We start from the raw sequence: 18,791 nt of genomic DNA on the forward strand, positions 1-18,791 counted from the left end.
GTGGTCAAAATATTAGGGGGTGGGAAACAGAGAATTATGAATATACTTATTCAGAGAGGGAGACAAAACTTAATAAAGAACTGTAGATTACTCGGCAGTATACATTGCCTATTTGAAGTTATAAGCTTCAGGATCTGGTTAAGTTTCTAAATATTAAATTTATATATATTTTAAAGACATGTATAGAAAAAATGAAAGAAACTAAACAATGGAAAATGGAGATTGTGTTTGGATACTCTGGTTTTCTTTCCCCTTCTTTGTATATTCTGTATATCTTAAGTTTGAATGAATTCTTATTTCATAATGGAAAAAATGTTTTACTTTTCAAAAGATAATGAAATAAGTGGTGAGTCAGCACACACAGAAGACTTTAGGGGCACTATATTAGTTTGCTAGGGCTTACAAGGCACAGGCTGGGCAGCTTAAAAATCAGAAATGTATTTCCTCACAATGCTAGAGGCCAGAAGTCTGAGATGAAGGTGTGGCAGGGTTGTTTCTTTGGAAGCCTCTCTCCTTGGCCTACGATGAGGTATCACCCCCTGCCATGTCCTCACCTGGTCTTTCTGAATGTGTGTCCTAATCTCTTACAAGGACACCAATCATAGTGGATTAAGGTCCACCCTAGTGAGCTCACTTTACCTTAAATTAAAGACCCTATCTCCAAATACAGTCATATGCTGAGGTACAAAGGATTAGGACTTCAACATATGAGTTTTGAGGAGCCCATAACAGATACTCAGATTACACTAAGATTTGAATTTCCTCTTGATATTTCTGTTTTCCTTTCTCTGCAGCTTCCCCCAGCCCCCACCCCCACAGAGCTGGTTTCTTATTCTTATGACTTAAAATTCTGTCTGCTGAATAGTTTCTAAGCAATTGTTCTAATTTATTGAGAATTTTTGCCATGTCATTTTAAAATATTTAATATTCTTCAAAACTCAAATGCGTTCTCAAGCAAAACTGAAACTGCCTGCAGTTCTGTTTCCTCATTTGCTCTCTTCCTCATTATGCCCGCCCCCTGTCACGCCCTCGGGAAGAGGCATAGCACTGGGAGACCAGAAAACTTCACAACTTAACGTCTTGGACTTAATTTCTTAAAAAAAAAAAAAAATCCTCACAATTATATGTCTCCTAGCCATCAGAAGAGGAGTAAGAAAACAAAGGTTAAAAGCAACTGTTTCTTATATAAAAAGAGGAAGTTTTCAGGACAATCCTGGTAAGTTATTGATTCAAACTTTATTTTATGCTTATAAAGGTACAGCTATTAAAAAAAAAACAAAAAAACTCCAGCTGTACCTTTTATATAAATACATGTTTTTATACTTGTAAAAATACTGAAATTGATTGTAAATATGAATGGACAAAATACACATCAATATATTTAACTGTTAATTCTCACAGGAAGATATTTTTCCATTGATTTTTAGAGAGAGTGGAAGGGAGGGATGGAGGGAGGGGAAAAGAGGGAGAAAAAGAAAGAGAGAGGGAGGGAGAAAGAGAGACCAACAGACAGACGTGGATTGGTTGCCTCCTGAATAAACCCAGGCAGGGATGGGGATTGAATCTGCAACCCAGGTATGTGTCCTTGATCCAGAATTGAATCCACGACCCTTCTATGTGCGGGCTAATGTCCTAATCACCTAGTAGGTCCTAGTCACACCAGCCAGGGCTGAGGCTAACTTTTTAAGCGTACTTCAGGTGATGAGTGTGTTCCTGGTTGTGTAGGGAGTGGGAAAGAAGAATTGGAGAAACAATGTAAAGAAGTTCAGGAATTAGAGCATAAAAGAATGTAAAGGAACCAGGGATCATGTGAAATTATGCAAAATTCTGTCTTCAGTAACTTAAATGTTTCTGTGGAAGTGTTTCCTTCAAATCCATCTCATGCAGGAATCTGGTTAAAAACTGAAGTGAAAACAACTTCGGGAAATGAAACTTAACTTGTTTGTGGTAGTTTCTCTGCAGTCCTGGGAGAGAGCCAGGCCTCCCAAGTGTCCTTCCCCTACCAACTCAGAGTCCTGCAGAGCAGAACTCCTCAGCGCATAGCTATCTGGGGGCCACTGAGGACCCCCCTGAGGTGAGGGTGGGTGGGGACCAGCACTTGTCCCTAAGAGCTCTGCTAACTTGGTCCTTCTCCTGCAATACTAAAGAGACAACTAATCACTCAAGAATGGCATCCTGCTGCTTTGCCTATAATTAATGTTACTACTACTACTAAGATTTATGTTCATGATTATTTCAAAACAGGAGGCTGAGGGCTCCTGGAAAACCAAGAGTTATGTCAAGTCATTCTCAATATTTTTCCACACCAGTCATAGTGATTTTTATTTTTACTTAGGTCCAACACTATATATGCAGATTCTCTTCAAGTTGACAAATTATTGGAAAAGCATTATTAAATATAATGGCTTCAAATTATTATATGTTCACAACTGTTACCATGTGGGGGGAAGGAAGTTGAGAAACTTTTGACATTATTATCTTCAGTCCAAGGCTGTTATTAAAGAGTTGAGTATATTACATTGAGATTTTTCCTTGTAACAGAAAGAAAGCTCCAGATTTGGAGGAATAAATGCCAGTGACCTTATTAGAGAAGAGGATTTCTATCTCCCTGGTATCTATTAGCAGAATCTGATTAACAGGAAGTGAAATGACACTGTCACCTATTAGATGGCACCAAGTTCCCCTTGTAGTATCCCCTACACTAGATGTAGCACACAATGAGCCACTAGCTGTGTACCGGTCAAAGAGCTATAAGAAAAAGGGATGGACTACAGTGGGAATTTCCTGATGTGCTGCTTCGTTTCTAGAATGTTGAGCCCCAGTTGAATATTGTAATAATCACTGGCTAATCCACAGAGAAAATCTGGACTCTGCCCTCTCAGTCTTTAGATTATTCAGAGAGGGTGGATGGTTAAATCGCTGAAAGAGGACTCTAAGGGAAGGTAGTGCATCATCAGACCTGAGGAGTGAGCCTGCAGAAAGGGGAAAGCGCTCCCCAGGATCAGTTCCGGGAGCAGGGGCAGCAGATGAAAACAGCGGAGGTGCTGAGGCTGTGACACAGGGCACCGGGAGCAGGAAGGGGCCTCCTCCGGGGAAAACAGGTCTGAGTCATGGCCTCACGTAGGGACATAGAAGAAAACTGACACGGGACACCGAGAAGGACTACAGGATAAAGTGTTTATTAATTAATGTTCCTTTCCTTTTGATAAAACTTCCTTTTCATTCTTTGTTACCAGAAGATTGAAATTAGAGTTAGTTCTGGCCTACGGGGTAGCACAAAAGAGATTTCTTCAGATTTCTGTCTGGAATTTAAGCCAAATGAAAGAAGTGCCCTAGTCCTTTGACTTACAGACATTGCAAACTCAAAGGTTTCCAAATATTTATTATTTTTAACTACTCTCAGAAACTATGTTATTCACTCAACAAATTTTTGTTAAGAAGCTTACTATGTGCTAGGCAACAAAATGCACAAAAGTTCTTGTTCTCATTAAGCTCACAGAATAACGGGCGAGACAGAAAACAAACAGGTAAAAATATGTGGAATATTTGCTTGTGATTAGTCCTAAGTAGATTTTTTTAAAGCCGCAAGAGGAAGAGGAAATGCTGGGAGATGATTTACAGTTTTCTGTAGACAGGCCAAGCATTGCCTCAGTGAGAAGATGCCATTTGATGAAAGACCTGAGGGATGTGTGGTGGCCGTGAGCTGTGCAGGTGTCTAAGGACATTCTAGGGAGAGGAAACAAGTGAGGTGCCCGAAGCAGGAGCAGGCACTGCCTGTGTTAAGCAACAAGGAAATCAAGGGGCTGGGCCAGATATATAGAGAGAAATAAAAGAAGGGGTAACAGGCTGCCAGGTTATGTAAGGCACCTGTTAGTTCATAATGAGCTTGGCTTCACTCTGAGTCAAATGCGAAGCCACTGGGAGGGATTGAACAGAATGTTGGTCTGTTATTTACATTTGAACAGACTCATTCAGGCTGCTATTTTCAGCCATTCCCAAGGGGATCAGTAACAGCAAGAGGGAAACTAGTGAGGGTGCAACTTCTATAATGCAGGAAGAGAAGATGGGGCTTGGACTGGGTGGCAGCAGTGAGGTAGTGGTCGGTAGTCAGATGCTGGGCATATGTTGAAGATAAAGCCTATAGGATTTGCTCCACATTGAACGTGGAATGTAGAAGAAGAGAAAGAAAGAAAGAATGCCTGCAACACTTTTCTGATTGCTTATTGATTTTATTAAAAATAGTTAAATATAGAAGAGATGTGCTAGGTGAAGGATGTTTCTTTCACTATTCTTTCCAATCTTCTGTATGTTTGAAAATTTTCAAAGTAGAAAGTTTGGAGGAAAAGATGTCCCATAAACAATTTCTAAGCAACAGTCCAATCACTTGCATTTTAATTTGCTGAGTCATACTTTTTTTTGATGTAACAGAATCTCAACAAGTATGTCTCAGGACTAGGTCTGTTCTGCCTACATCTCTACTTCCTTGTAGGTGCTTTCCGGAACATGACTCTTGCAAATGCAAGAAAAGGTGACTAATCTAACAAACCAAAGAACCTCATGAAGACTTATTTTAAGTTGCCGATATAAAGTGGAAGTTTTCAATAAAGCTCTGGTATGGGCTTTAAAGATATATTTCATCAACTTTCTTTAAAGGCTATATTTTAAAACTAATTCTAAAAACTAATCAGAACTATGAAAATGAATATACTTTCAAGTGTACATAAGCTATTTCCAACAAAGTAATTCTGAAAGGATTAGAAATCTCACTGCTTTCATATACATGTTGCTAGATGTAACTTACACTGACTGCAGAATTCTTTTAAAAAGAAACCTTCCCACAAAGAGAGTGCAGAGTATTTCTGGAGGTGGAAGGAAGGCTCTGGTGATGATGCTCAAAGAGCTAAGTAAAATATAGATCAGAAGATCAGGAATTGAAACATACCAAACTGTGTAGAAAATTGTAGCCAAGAGATGCCCAATTCTGTCCAATACAACTCAAGATGATATCAAAAAGTTTACATCTAGTTAAAGATTAAACCCTCCAAAGTTTAATTATTTTAAGGATTTCCTTCATAACTAGCTTGTACAGAGACTATGCAAAGAAATACAGAATTTTAGAGTGCACTTTGTAAAATGAAACTAACTTGCTTTGCAGTTTCATTTCTGAACATCAGAGCAGGGCGTGGGCCTGCTGGAGACCAATCAAGATTGCAAGAATTCCTTCCTGGAGGTAAAAACATGCTAGGGCCCAGCCTCTTAGAGCTAGGGCTGGGCACCAGTGCTTGCCCTGCTGGTTTGATCCTTCCTGATCACCTGCCCCACCCCACGCCTCGCCCAAGAGAAAATACAAGTCCTTGGGAAATAGATCCTGAAATTAAGTACGCATAAGGAGAACTCTGGGGTTCAAAATATTCCCAAAACAGAATAAAGGAGATAAGGTGGAGGTCTTCTCCCCAGCTCCAACCAGAACACCTTCACCCATTTGAAAAAGCAGAACAAAAACTATAACCAAGACAACTCTCTGGTTCTGGGCCAACTTCCCTGCACCATGAATGGGAAAATAGGTTGGCTGAAAGGAGATACAATTTAATCATGAATTTATTTTCCTGATAACAACCTCCCCCCCTCCCCCCCGGCCCCATTTACTTTATTTTTTAAAAATATTTTTATTGATTTCAGAGAGGAAGGGAGAGGGAGAGGAATAGAGAGATAGAAACATCAATGATGAGAAAGAATCATCAATCGGCTGCCTCCTGCAGGCCCCACACTGGGAATCAAGCCTGCAACCCAGGCATGTGCCCTGACTGGGAATGGAACCGTGACCTCCTGGTTCATAGGTCAATGCTCAATCACTGAGCCATGCTGGCCAGGCTGCTCCCCCTTTATTTACACTAGGTAGCTTCTTGACAAATATAAAGCCCCTCGTGTTTAATAAACATGCCAACACTTTAAGATATAAATCAAATCAAATAATATTCACAAAAGGACTTTATAAGCCTCAGGGCAGTGAAGTATACTAGAGTTTTATATAAATATTAGTGGCCTGGTGCACAGATTTGTGCACATTGAAAGGAAATTAATTAGAAGAAAGATTCGTGCAGTAATTACATTACTGCAAAAAATTACATATCAAAATAGTATATATAATATAGTATTAAAAAATTAAAACACATGTGCGATTGGTGCCAGCAAGAGCTTTATATGTATTGTGCATGCGGGAGTCAATGTTTAATTTATTTTAAATTGCCAGTGGGTGTCATATGTATGGCCGGTCGGTAGGTTGGTTGGATGGATGAACAGTCGGTCACTTAGCCATATATATATATCTATATCTATATATATATATATATATCTATATAGATCTATATATATATAGATATATAGATATATAGATATATATAGATATATATAGATATATAGATGTGTGTGTGTGTGTGTGTGTATACAAGTCATCACCCTAAACTAGGTTGAAGACACTGATTATGCCAAGGAATTATGTCGAAGCATTATTAAAACCTTTTTGCCCAAATCATTGTCACCTTGAATTAAATACATGGCTCCAGCCAAATATAGATGTTAGACCATATAAGATGCTCAAAATTGACAGAGTGACAAATTCATGTGAAAGCATTACCAAATATATAATAGCTTCAAACCATTATGTATCTTCTCAGCTCCTGTCAAGGGGTGGGCAGCTGAGAAATTTGTTTATGTTATGAAGGGTCTTCATCTTTGAACAATGGGGAATCTGTAAGATAAGTTAAAAAGACAGGTTTGGTAGGACACATATCATTCACCCTATTTGAGACAGGTGCTTCCATCTCCCTAGCGAATCTCTCTCTCTCTCTCTCTTTCCCTCTCTCTCTCTCTCTGTCTCTCTCTCTCTCTCTCTCTCTCTCTCTCTCTCACACACACACACACACACACACACACACACACGCACACACACACACAGTGTCTCTGGGCATGTAGTGACTGATAAGCAGGAAATCCTTCATGTGCTGCTTCTTATAGAATGCTGGAGTACTCTGGATAAGATAAGCGACTGCCTCAGATGTGAACACAGTAAGTCTGTAGAGAGTGATAAGACCATCTCCAGAGGAGAGTCCATTTGCCCAGAGTAGCAAGAACAGTTAACACTGCAGAGGCCCCTGGAAGTTTGGCTCATGAGGACCTAGGATAGAAAACCCTGTATGAGAACATGCTCCTTCAGAGACTGTAAATGAGACAGCAAAAACTACTAAGAGGTGTTAGGAAACTGGGGCTCAGGTTGCTGTTATGAGCCTGTGGATGAAGTACATATGTCTACCAACTTTTCTTTTTACAAAATGAAACTCCTTTCTCACTCATTATGACCATCTGACTTGGAAGCTGGATTTGGTTCTGATCTAATGACAAAATGAAGAAATTTAAAAACCATAATGAGATATCACCTCACACCTGTTAGATTGGCTATTATAAAAAAGACAAGAAATAACAAGTGTTGGTGAAAATATAGAGAAAAGGGAGCCCAAAGGCACTGTTGGTGGGAAGGTAAATTGGTACAGCCACCAATAAAAAACATTAAGGAGGTTTCTCAAAAATAGAAAGAACTACCATATGACCCAGTGATTCCACTTCTGGGTATTTATCCAAAGAAAATAAAAACACTGTCTCAAAAAGATATCTGCACCCCTATGTTCACTGCAGCATTATTTATGGAAACAACCTAAGTGTCCACTGAGGGATGAATGGATTTAAAAAATGTGGTTAATACATACAATTCAAGCATGAGAAAGAAAGAAATCCTGCCATTGGTGACAACATGGATAGACCTTGAAAACCTGCTAAGTGAAATAAGTAAGACACAGGAGGACAAATACTGTATGATCTCATTTATATATTGAATTGAAAAAAAAGACAAATTCATAGATACAGAGAATAGATTGGTGATTGCAAAGGCAGGGGATGGGGATGAGTGAAATGAGTAAAGGTAAGAAAAAAGAAATTTCCAAAGTCCTTTGTTCCATAGACAATGCTAACTCATGAGTTTCCAAAAATACAGTTCAAGCATTTCACTACTCTAAAAATATTAATTTCTTCATTCAATAAATATTTACTGAGTACTTACTTTATGTCAGGCATTAGGGGATTCACCACTGAACAAAAGGCAAAAATGTCTTCTCTCCTGAAGTTATATTCAGAAAATGAGAAGATAATTAAGTAAAATATAGTTTATAAATTATTTTTTTAAATGAAGCAAGGAAGGGTGATGGAACGCACTAGAGGAAGGACTGAAATTTCAAAAGGCTAGCCAAGAAAGGCCTCACTGAATTTGAATAAAAGGCTCAAGTGAGAGTGTGAGCTATGTGTCCTGAGAAAGAGCATTCCCAGCAGAAGGAATAGCTACTACAAAGACCTGATGCAGCAGCATGCCTGGCATGTTTGGGGAGCAGCAAGACAACCTGAATGACTGGAGTGGAGTGAGCAGAGTGGGTGGAGATGATGAGGGTTTTAAAAAAGCGGAATGAGCATGTCAAGTAGGAATTTACATAAGGACTTTGGCTTTGACTCTGAGTGAGATGAGGAATCATTGGAGGGTCTTGAGCAGAGTGATGTAATTACACTTAAATTTAAACAGGATCATGTGGGCTGCTATGTTGAAAACAGAGTGAATGAGAGGCAGTGAGGGCATGACAAGTGGTGAGGAAAATGAGGAAGTAATAGTATCAATGGATTAAAAGTCTTGGTTTTAAAGAAATAAAGAGTTTGAGCACTAAACGTAGTGAATCTTAGAGGCAGGAGATGATGGTGAAATGTTTGCATCTGAGATGATGGAAGGCTTGTAGGTATTGTGATTCTATTAAGTTTCCTAGGGCCACTGTAACCAAGTACCACAAACTGAGTGGCTCATGAATATACAACAAAAATATATTGTCTCACAGTTTTGGAGGCTGGATGTCTTCAAGATCAAGAAATTGGTTGGTTCCTTCTGAAGGATGGGGAAGAATGTGCTCCATGCGTCTCCCTTAGCTTCTGATGGTTTGTTGTCAATCTCTGGCATTCCTTGGCTTATAGAGGCATCATCCTGACCTCTGCCTTCATCTTCACATGATGTTATCCCTATACATGTGCCTCTGTGTCCAGATTTCCCTTTCTGATAAAGATACCAGTCATCTTGAATTGGGCCCACTCTAATGACCTCCGGTTAACTAGTTACATCTGCAATCACCCCTATCTCCAAACAAGCTCACATTCTGTGGTAGTGAAGCTAATAATTCAACACATGAATTTTGGGGGGTCACAATTAAACTCATAACAATTATGATAAGGCCAATAGTGTGACCAGGAGAATGGAGATGGATGGAGGTCAAGATCATTAGACAAGAGGCAGTCAAGAGGGTGCAAGGCCAATGTATTGAAATGATCATCTACGTATCTATTGAGCCACCAAAAATTATGACAGGAATAGTGTCTGAGGGCATGAGTGTCTCTTCCCTTCAGCTGTCTACAGAATGGAGGTCAAAATACATTAAAATGTATAAAAAGCAAATACTCAGCAAACTCTCAAAGCCTGAAATATTTTAACACTGAAATTTAAAATAACATGGAAGTCATATTTTTTATTCTGCCTTCTATCTAAGGGACTTCAAAAATCTTCTATTATCTCTATTATATCATGTTGAAAAAGTGAAACTTAAGACTGTTTTGCCTTTATCCATCCCCTCCACCTAGATTTGACATTCTTGGTAGTGTTAGTGCTGGGAGGCAGTCTTACACAAAAATTAGTGAGGCATCAGCTAAGAGGGGACACCCATTTATCAGCCACAATCTGTCTTGGTTCTATGCTGACATCCTTTGAGAAATAACTCATTTCACTGTTCCTCAGTAGGGTTCACCCTATGCCATGAATTCAAATAATTCCTACCTCGGTGGTCCACTCATTCTTTGTTTTAAAAGGCTGTAAATCTTTTTTTCCCACCAGAGGGGTCCCTGAAGACATGCCTAATATTATTTTTCTTTCTCATCCAATTTTCAACTCTGCCATTGTTATACAGTCATCTCCTGCAAACATCTAGCATTATAGGAAGGGGTGGCAAGCTGTCCAGGGTTATTCATTCTGTTACTGACAACCCTTGAGACTGTCTTAGTTTCTGATTTTCATGCCACAGGGACCTAATGACACTGGTGAGGCTGTCAATCCCAGATTCCCAGATGAATGGGCAAGGCACAGGTCAGCTCCTCTCTGGAATACACCACATCTATTAGCACCCCTGCCTGGTCTCACCTCTGGTTTAACTGATGGCAGTTTGCATAAACAAATAAAAATTTTAAGTCTCTGTTTCTTCTCTAAGGTTCTTCCTTCTCTCTAGTTCCTGGGATCTGAGTCTGTTAGAGTGAGGACTGTTGTGGAAGGCAGACTAAAATAGTTCTGTCTGATAAATATCCTTCCTAATCTTTCTATGTTATGCTTTGGTTAAAGCCTTTCGTCTTTATGAATGTACATGATGGTTTTATACATATTCTGTGGATATATGAAAAGTGTATATGCTTTGTATTTTCTTTCTTTATAATGTATCGTTTTGTTTGATCCTTAATGCTTTTAGTTTACTTATCCTTATAATACCTTTACTTTCCTATTTCCCTTATTTAAACAACATTGTTGATTCATCTTTTTAATTCTGAGTCAATAGGACTGGGTTGGGGTCTGGAAATTTACATTTCTAGCAAGCTTCCACGTGATGCTGATGCTGCTGATCTAGAGATTACACTGTGAGAACTGCTCTCAACCTTATCTGTACAATAGGATATTCCGGACAATTTTTAAAAAGTACTAACGCCTAATCTCCACTCCACTCCCTCAACCAATTAAATCAGTTTCAGAATGTGGAGTCCCAGTGAGCCAAGGTTGAGAACCTCTGATCTCAAGTGTTTCAGGATATTCAAAACTTGCAATTCAACCGAGACATAATTGTAGGACCTTCATTACTCTCACATCAATACTTTAGGCTAAAATGGTTTTAACAAAGTTAAAAACTCATACTATTTTCCTTATCTAATTTCAGGCCTGCCAGCCCAGTGTGAACTACAGCTAACTCTATAGTACCTCTGAGGGCCGCAAGACTTAGCTAACCAAATCAGTTATCTAACATTTTGCTGTCACATCCCCCAAAGCTCCAGTCTTGTCAGCCTAACAGTTTGAGTTCCAAAAGACAAGTGATGAGTTAACCAACTGCCTTATTACTATGTAACAGAAATGGCCAGCTTCCTAGCTGTGGATGTAGTTTCCTATTCTCCAACCCACATCTAATTATCCAGTTTTGTATTTTAAAGTTTATTTGCAATATTCAACTATGTGAACTAATTTCTGTATTACTTAAGATTCTGGTTTTGAGTTATGAAAAAAAGCAACTTTCACCAAGTTAAGCTTAAAAGGGAAAATTATTATAAGGATAAAGGTGTATGCCACCCTAATTAGCAGCTACTGCTTATGTCATAATCACAATCATAATCATATAGGAAACAAGGGCACTAATTGGAACTATGAAAGTTAAAATAAGTACCAAGCAGTTTTAAGACTCAACCTTGAACAGTATTTTATATATGCTGTTTATATGAAATTACATACATAATTGACTCTGATTTCGATGATAAAGTATCATACTAAAATACTTGTTGTATTACTTTTTCCAAGGAAGAAAGTTGCAGCTGTGATATGAGCGAACAAGTAAATCTACCTGAAATGACCAAAGACTGGAACAAAGAGCGTGTGAAACAATGGGTAACAGAAGACCTTAAGATCGATGAGAAATATGGGCAAATTCTATTCAATGAAGAAGTGACAGGATTAGTCCTGCAGGAATTAACTGAAAAGGACCTTAGAGACATGGGGCTACCACGGGGTCCAGCACTTTTGATAAAACGCATGTATGACAGATTGAATAATATTTTCCCTGGAAATCACAATCAGGATTCCGGACAATTAGAGCATACCAAAACCTCCAAAAAACACCAAAAAAAGCCACAACAGACACAAAAAGAAGAAGAACAATCAATGCCATCCAATATTGATCATAATATTAGAGAGACCAGAGATACCAAAGAACAAGAATCTGTTCTTACAAAAGAAAATGCATTAAATGAAGAAGTGACCACTAAAGACAAAAAAAAGAAAAAGCTAAAAGCTGAGCAGTTGACTTGTATGCCATATCCTTTTGACCAGTTCCACAGCAGCCATCGTTACATAGAACATTATATTCTTATACAACCTGAAACAGGACCACTCAATCTCATAGACCCAATACATGAGTTCAAATCCCTCACAAATACAGAAACAGCCACAGAAAAGGACATTAAGATGAAATTTAGCAATGAAGTCTTCCGATTTGCATCAGCTTGTATGAATTCACGCACCAATGGCACCATCCATTTTGGCGTCTTGGACAAACCCCATGGCGCCCATGGAGAAATTGTTGGTATGGAAGTCACCAGTAAAGATGCCTTCATTGACCACTTCAATATAATGATCAAACAGTATTTTGAAGAAAGTGAGATCAATGAAGCTAAGAAGTGCATTCGGGAGCCAAGGTTTGTGGAAGTCCTTCTGCAGAACAACACACCATCTGACAGATTTGTCATTGAAGTAGATGTTATTCCAAAACATTCCGTATGTAAAGAAAAGTATTTCTACATTAAGATGCAAAACTGTAAAGCTGACATATGGAAACAAAACCAAGATGCTTCACTGTTTGTAAGAGATGGGGCTAGCTCTAAGGATATCCTGGCCAATGTCAAGCAACGGGATAAGGATTTCAAAGCGTTTACAAATGAAGTAAAGTCACTAGCAGTATCGAGAAAAGAGGCTGAAGAAGAATATGAAAGAAAGGCAAATAAGAAGGAGAGTGAAGGACAAAAGCTGGTTAAACTTCTCATAGGAAACCGAGAGTCACTGGATAATTCATACTACAGTTGGTACATTCTTGTAACAAATAAATGCCATCCAAACCAAACAAAGTACTTAGATTTTCTAAAGGAAATTAAATTGTTTGCTGTTTTGGAGTTTGATCCTGAATCTGAGAGCAAGGGGGTGGCCAAAGCTTACAAAAGAAGCCGGGTAGCAAACCTTCACTTTCCAAATCAATATGAGGAAAAGACTACTACAAGAGAGGCAATTTCTAGCCTGAATCTTTTCGATCAGCCCAGCTGGATCTTCTGCAATGGCAGATCAGACTTGAAAAAGGAGAGGTATAAGCCTCTAGAGCCACACTTATGGCAGAGAGAAAGAGCTTCTGAAGTCAGGAAACTTATTTTATTTCTCACAGATGAAAATCTAATGAGAAGAGGGAAATTTTTGGTAGTATTTCTATTACTCTCTCTGGTGGAAAGCCCAGGAGATCCACTCATTGAAACCTTCTGTGCTTTCTACCAAGCTCTGAAAGGAATGGAAAGTATACTGTGTATCTGTGTAGACTCACAGATTTATCAACGATGGAAAGATCTACTACGAGCAAGACTGACAATAACAGATGAATTAACAAACCATAGTATTTCCACTTTAAATTTAGAATTGATAAACAGTACTATCCTTAAACTAAAACCAGTCACTCGGTCATCAAGAAGGTTTTTGCCCTCCCCTGGATCATCTTCGGTTATCCTGGAGAAAAAGGAAGAGGATGTCTTGACTGCACTGGAAATTCTCTGTGAAAATGAGTGTAAAGACACAGATATCGAGAAAAATAAATCTAAATTCCAAGAATTTCAGAAAACCAAAGAAGAGCACTTTTATCGAGGTGGCAAAGTATCTTGGTGGAACTTCTATTTTTCTTCTGAAAACTATTCTTTACCCTTTGTCAAAAGAGATAATTATGAAGACCTTAAAGTTCTGATAGAGGAATGTGCAAAGTCTCCTAAACCAATATTTGTAAAAATCATCAATCTTTATCATCATCCAGGCTGTGGGGGTACAACATTGGCTATGAATGTTCTGTGGGACCTAAAGAAAAACTTCAGGTGTGCTGTGTTAAAAAACAAAGCAACTGACTTTAAAGAAACTGGAGAACAAGTAACCAAGTTGATTACCTATAAGGCAACTAGCCATCAGGATTACATTCCTGTACTTCTCCTAGTAGATGATTTTGAAGAACAGGAAAATGTCTACATTCTACAGAATACCATCCATTCCATTTTAGTAGAGAAGGGTTTGAGATATGAAAAAACACTGGTAATTATCTTGAACTGTATGAGATCCCAGAATCCTGATGAAAGTGCAAAATTAGCAGATAGTATTGCACTAAAATACCAACTTTCTGACAAGGAACGAAGAGCTTTTGAAGCCAAACTGGAGGAAATTGAAAAGCAACACAACGACTGTGAAAATTTTTATTCCTTCATGATCATGAAAGAAAATTTTGATGAAGCATATATAGAAAATGTAGTCAAGAATATCCTAAAAGGACAGAATATTGACAGCAAGGAAGCACAACTCATTTCTTTCCTGGCTCTACTCAACTCTTATGTTACTGACTTTACAATTTCAGTGTCACAGTGTGAAATATTTTTGGGAATCACAGGCACTAGTACACCCTGGAAACCTGAAAGCCTAGAAGACAAGATGGGAACCTATTCCACACTTCTAATAAACACAGAAATGGCAGAATATGGGGCATGTGCAGGCGTGCGCATCATACACCCTCTGATTGCCAGTTGCTGTCTAAAAGAACTAGAAAGAAGCTATCACTTGGATAAATGTCAAATTGCTTTGAAGATATTAAAAGAGAATTTATTCTATAATTCTGGAATAGGAAGAGACAAATTTCAACATGATGTACAAACTCTTCTGCTTACAAGACAGCGCAAAGAGTATGGAGATGAAACAGACACTTTGTTTTCTCCGTTAATCGAAGCTTTACAGAATGATGAAGTTGAAAGGGTCTTGACTGAAGGAACTCTTCGATTCCCACAAAATGCATTTATTTGTCAGGCCTTAGCAAGACATTTCTACATTAAAGAGAAGAACTTTGACACTGCTCTGACCTGGGCAAGTATGGCCAAAAAGAGAGCACCTAAAAATTCCTATATCTCAGATACACTTGGTCAGGTCTACAAAAGTAAAATCAAATGGTGGTTGGATACAAACAAAAACTGTAGGGATATCACTGTAAATGATCTAACACATTTTCTAGAAGCTGCAGAAAATGCATCAAGAGCTTTCAAAAAATCCCAAGAGCAAACTGATAGGAAAGACTATGAAACAGAGACTTGGTCACAACAGAAGTCCAAAAGAAAATATGACATGTATAATACAGCTGGTTTCTTGGGTGAAATAGAAGTTGGTCTTTACACTATTCAGATTCTTCAGCTCACTCCCTGTTTTCACAAAGAAAATGAATCATCTAAAAAAATTATGGCAGAATTTTTATCAGCAAAGTGGGATATTCCTACAAAAACAAAAAATGAATATTATTTGGCTCTATCTAAGTTCACTTCCTACTTACAAAATTTACAATCTGATATGAAAAAGTGCTTTGACTTTTTTACTGATTATATGGGTCTTTTGAAAACAAGGAATATCCAAAAAGAAACAGCGGAGATCTTATTAAGCAAGAAAATCAGTCGTTGTTTCCGTAAATATAGGGAACATTTCTGCCATGTGGATGTGGGTCCATTACCAAGCAAAGAGAGTCAGTTACTCCAAGAGGAGAATTACAGGAGAGATCTAGAAGCTTTGAAAGCAGATAGTTTTTCTGGACTTCTAGAATATCTTAATCCAAATCACAAAGAGGCTGCAATCATTATGGAAAGCATAGTGAACAAATACACTTTCCTCTTTAGGGAAAATCCAAACAAACGGCTGGCAAAGGAAAAACAAAATTTCATTTTGGCCAACATTATTCTTAATTGTCTAAAACCCAATTCCAAGTTTATTCAGCCACTTACCACACTTAAAAAACATCTCAGAGAAGTGTTACAATTTGTAGAACTAAGTCACCAATACCCAGACCCTTATTTCTTGGCCTGCCTCCTGTTCTGGCCAGAAAATGAAGAGCTAGATGAAGATTCCAAGCTAATGGAAAAGTATGTTTCATCCTTAAATAGAGCCTTCAGGAGACAGTACAGGAGCATGTGCAGGTCCAAGCAGCCAAGCACACTTTTCTACCTAGGGAAGAAGAGGGGTCTCAACAGTCTTGTTCACAAGGCTGAGATAGAGCAGTACTTCAGTAAAGAACAAAATATAAATTCCTTCTGGCAGAGTGGAGATGTGTGGAAAAAAGAGGGAGTCAAAAACCTCCTGCGCCGTCTCACTGGTCTGGCTGAAGGCAAGAAAATCTCTATTGAATATGGAACAGAGAAAAAAATTAAAATACCAATGATGTCTGTTTATTCAGGTCCACTCAGAAGTGGTGGCAACATAGAAAGAGTGTCCTTCTATCTAGGGTTTTCCATTGAAGGCCCTCTAGCATATGACATAGAAGTTATTTAAGAAGATATATTAGCTCAAATATGTTTATTTTATTCATATTTCTCTCTGATCGTATTCCCTCTATCCCCATGGCATTTTAATGGCATTATTAGCTTACCTCTGATCACAGATTTTGCTTTCGTCTCCCCCAGTAAATTAAAAGTCTTTGTAGGGCATTAAACATGTCTACACACAGAACTTGGCACACTGTAGAGTCAATTGTTCAATGTTTTAAATATGCACTTTCAGACTAATATATTTAATTAAGAAGTTTCAATTGATATCCACTGGTGACATCATTACTGATTGTATGTCAATAAAATCTGTTTAAATTCTATCACGCTTATGAATTTTCTGAGTTATGAATTATTCCTTCACTGTGAAAGCAGAGATTTAAATTAGATGAGTATGGAAGAGAAAGCCCCTCCTTAGTTTACTGAACTAAAAAACAGAGATCCACACCAGAGTGCCACTTCCTCATCTTGGTATCAATAACAATGTATGTGGAAGGTAAACATTCTGTTCCCATCCCCCACCTACCCCTACACACACACACACACACACACACACATACACACACACACACACACACACACACATATACACACAATTCCTTATACTCCTTGCCCTTCTCTCAATTCGTTGCTATGGGAGGGGGATGAGAGAAGACAACCAAGTAACCACAAACTTGAATTCCATCCATCTTCTTGCTCCCATTTGGTACAGATGAAACTGTTTCCCCATTCTTGCCTCCTGTCAACACAGTCTTAGTTCCACCTGTTCTTTAGATCCCAACTCCCTGGCTTCTTTTTTCATTTACTACCCTCTTTACTTCTCAGCCTGTGCTATATGAATGCTGTTTTCTCTGTCAAATAATTCCTTATTTTCACCCAACATTTTCAGAATATGGCTATTCTAATTTCTCCATCACACTCAGTTAAGTAACCAACCACCAAGAAGTAACCCCTGCCTGATTAGGTAACTTCCTCGTGGCAATATGTGCTCTCAGCTTTCCTGCTGGGAATGCCATCTCCAGAAGCTTGTTCCTGGACTTAACACCAGCCAGAACAGCCACAAACAGCTTAGAGGCTCAGATTTTAAGAGAGATTTATTGCCTATGAAGTGAAACACATCATAATATAGATGAAACGGAATACTTAACAAATTCTGTATCTATTTATTTATCCATTACTTTTTATCTCCCTATAACATAACTTAGAAATTACAGGCTTTAAACCCAATTCCTCTTGTCATCAAGATGTCTATTTCCCATCATGGTTCTTTTCACCAGTTTCTATGAATCTTTGGGGAATACTCACATTCTCCACGAATAGGTCCCTGTTGTTAGAAGCCAGATCTGCTGCTGAACCTGCTCCAAATTGCTGCTCCCCTCTTCTGCAGTCCACCTGCCCATTTGGTAGCAGGCTCTCCCAAGTGGCTACCCACCCCAAAGTGCTCACAGGCCAGTCCCTTCATCCTTCATAACTCAGCTAAGACTGGGCTACAGTATTTAGTTACACTTAACTAAAGGCTTGACATAAGAGGGAAAAAGTTATAATAGAAGGATGGAACCTGTTACATATTCCTGTCATCCTTGACTACCCTCAGAGTTTATAGGCCCAGCTCCTGTACAAGGTTTTTTAAGGGGCTTCCCTCTCCTCAGCACCTCTTTCAATAACCATGTTGTAGGGTAGCCCTTGCTCAACTCTTCCAGATGAGACAACCCCTAAAAACCAACCCTTGACTGGGATATTAGGCTATAGAACAGGCGTCCTCAAACTACGACCCACGGGCCACATGCGGGTGTTTTTGCCGTTTTGTTTTTTTACTTCAAAATAAGATATGTGCAGTGTGCACAGGAATTTGTTCATAGTTTTTTTAAAACTATAGTCTGGCCCTCCAACGGTCTGAGGGACAGTGAACTGGCCCCGTTTAAAAAGTTTGAGGACCCTGCTATAGACCCTCTAAGGTCCCCTGAAAGAATTATGTGTTTTTTTTTCTGAAAAGAAATATAAAATGCAGAGATGTCACCCCACCCACAATGAGGACAAGGTATTACATTATTGTGCAGAGAAGTTCAACCCCTCTTTTCAGAAGAGATTCTTTACTCTTGTAGAATCGAAGAGCCCATTGAAATGCTTTCCCCAAAACAAATGCTTAGTCTGTCTTCAAAGGTGAATTTGTATTCTATCTACAGGAAATTTTAGTCTTAAATTCCATTCCTATCATCTATATTTCAAAAATAATGGGGTCCAATTTCTGCTCAGAAAAGTCCATTAAAAATAAAAACAATCTTAACTGATTTTTAAATATATCCTATCTGATAAAAGAGAAACATGCAAATTGGCCGTAC

At 38.6% G+C, this 18,791-nt stretch overlaps 1 protein-coding gene across 3 annotated transcripts; it reads left to right on the plus strand.

Moving 5' to 3' along the window:
* Positions 1 to 1,022: 1,022 nt before the first annotated feature.
* Positions 1,023 to 16,766, plus strand: SAMD9L (sterile alpha motif domain containing 9 like). 3 transcript variants are annotated; one of them, XM_054726533.1, is made up of 3 exons: positions 1,023 to 1,216; positions 5,156 to 5,230; positions 11,675 to 16,766. In XM_054726533.1, the coding sequence occupies exon 3, from the start codon at positions 11,696 to 11,698 to the stop codon at positions 16,457 to 16,459; it is 4,764 nt and encodes a 1,587-aa protein (XP_054582508.1). In that variant the 5' UTR covers positions 1,023 to 1,216; positions 5,156 to 5,230; positions 11,675 to 11,695; the 3' UTR covers positions 16,460 to 16,766. The 3 variants fall into 3 exon arrangements, with proteins under 3 accessions (XP_054582508.1, XP_054582509.1, XP_054582510.1); XM_054726534.1 differs by lacking the exon at positions 5,156 to 5,230; XM_054726535.1 differs by lacking the exon at positions 5,156 to 5,230 and having other exon boundaries at positions 11,679 to 16,766.
* Positions 16,767 to 18,791: the final 2,025 nt, after the last annotated feature.

The sequence above is a fragment of the Eptesicus fuscus genome, chromosome 14, assembly GCF_027574615.1.
Source record: "Eptesicus fuscus isolate TK198812 chromosome 14, DD_ASM_mEF_20220401, whole genome shotgun sequence".
NCBI lineage: Eukaryota > Metazoa > Chordata > Mammalia > Chiroptera > Vespertilionidae > Eptesicus > Eptesicus fuscus.

What these genes read in the sequence shown, in the direction of transcription:
- SAMD9L (XM_054726533.1), top strand. Translation starts at nt 11,696, where the DNA reads ATGAGCGAACAAGTAAATCTACCTGAAATGACCAAAGACTGGAACAAA.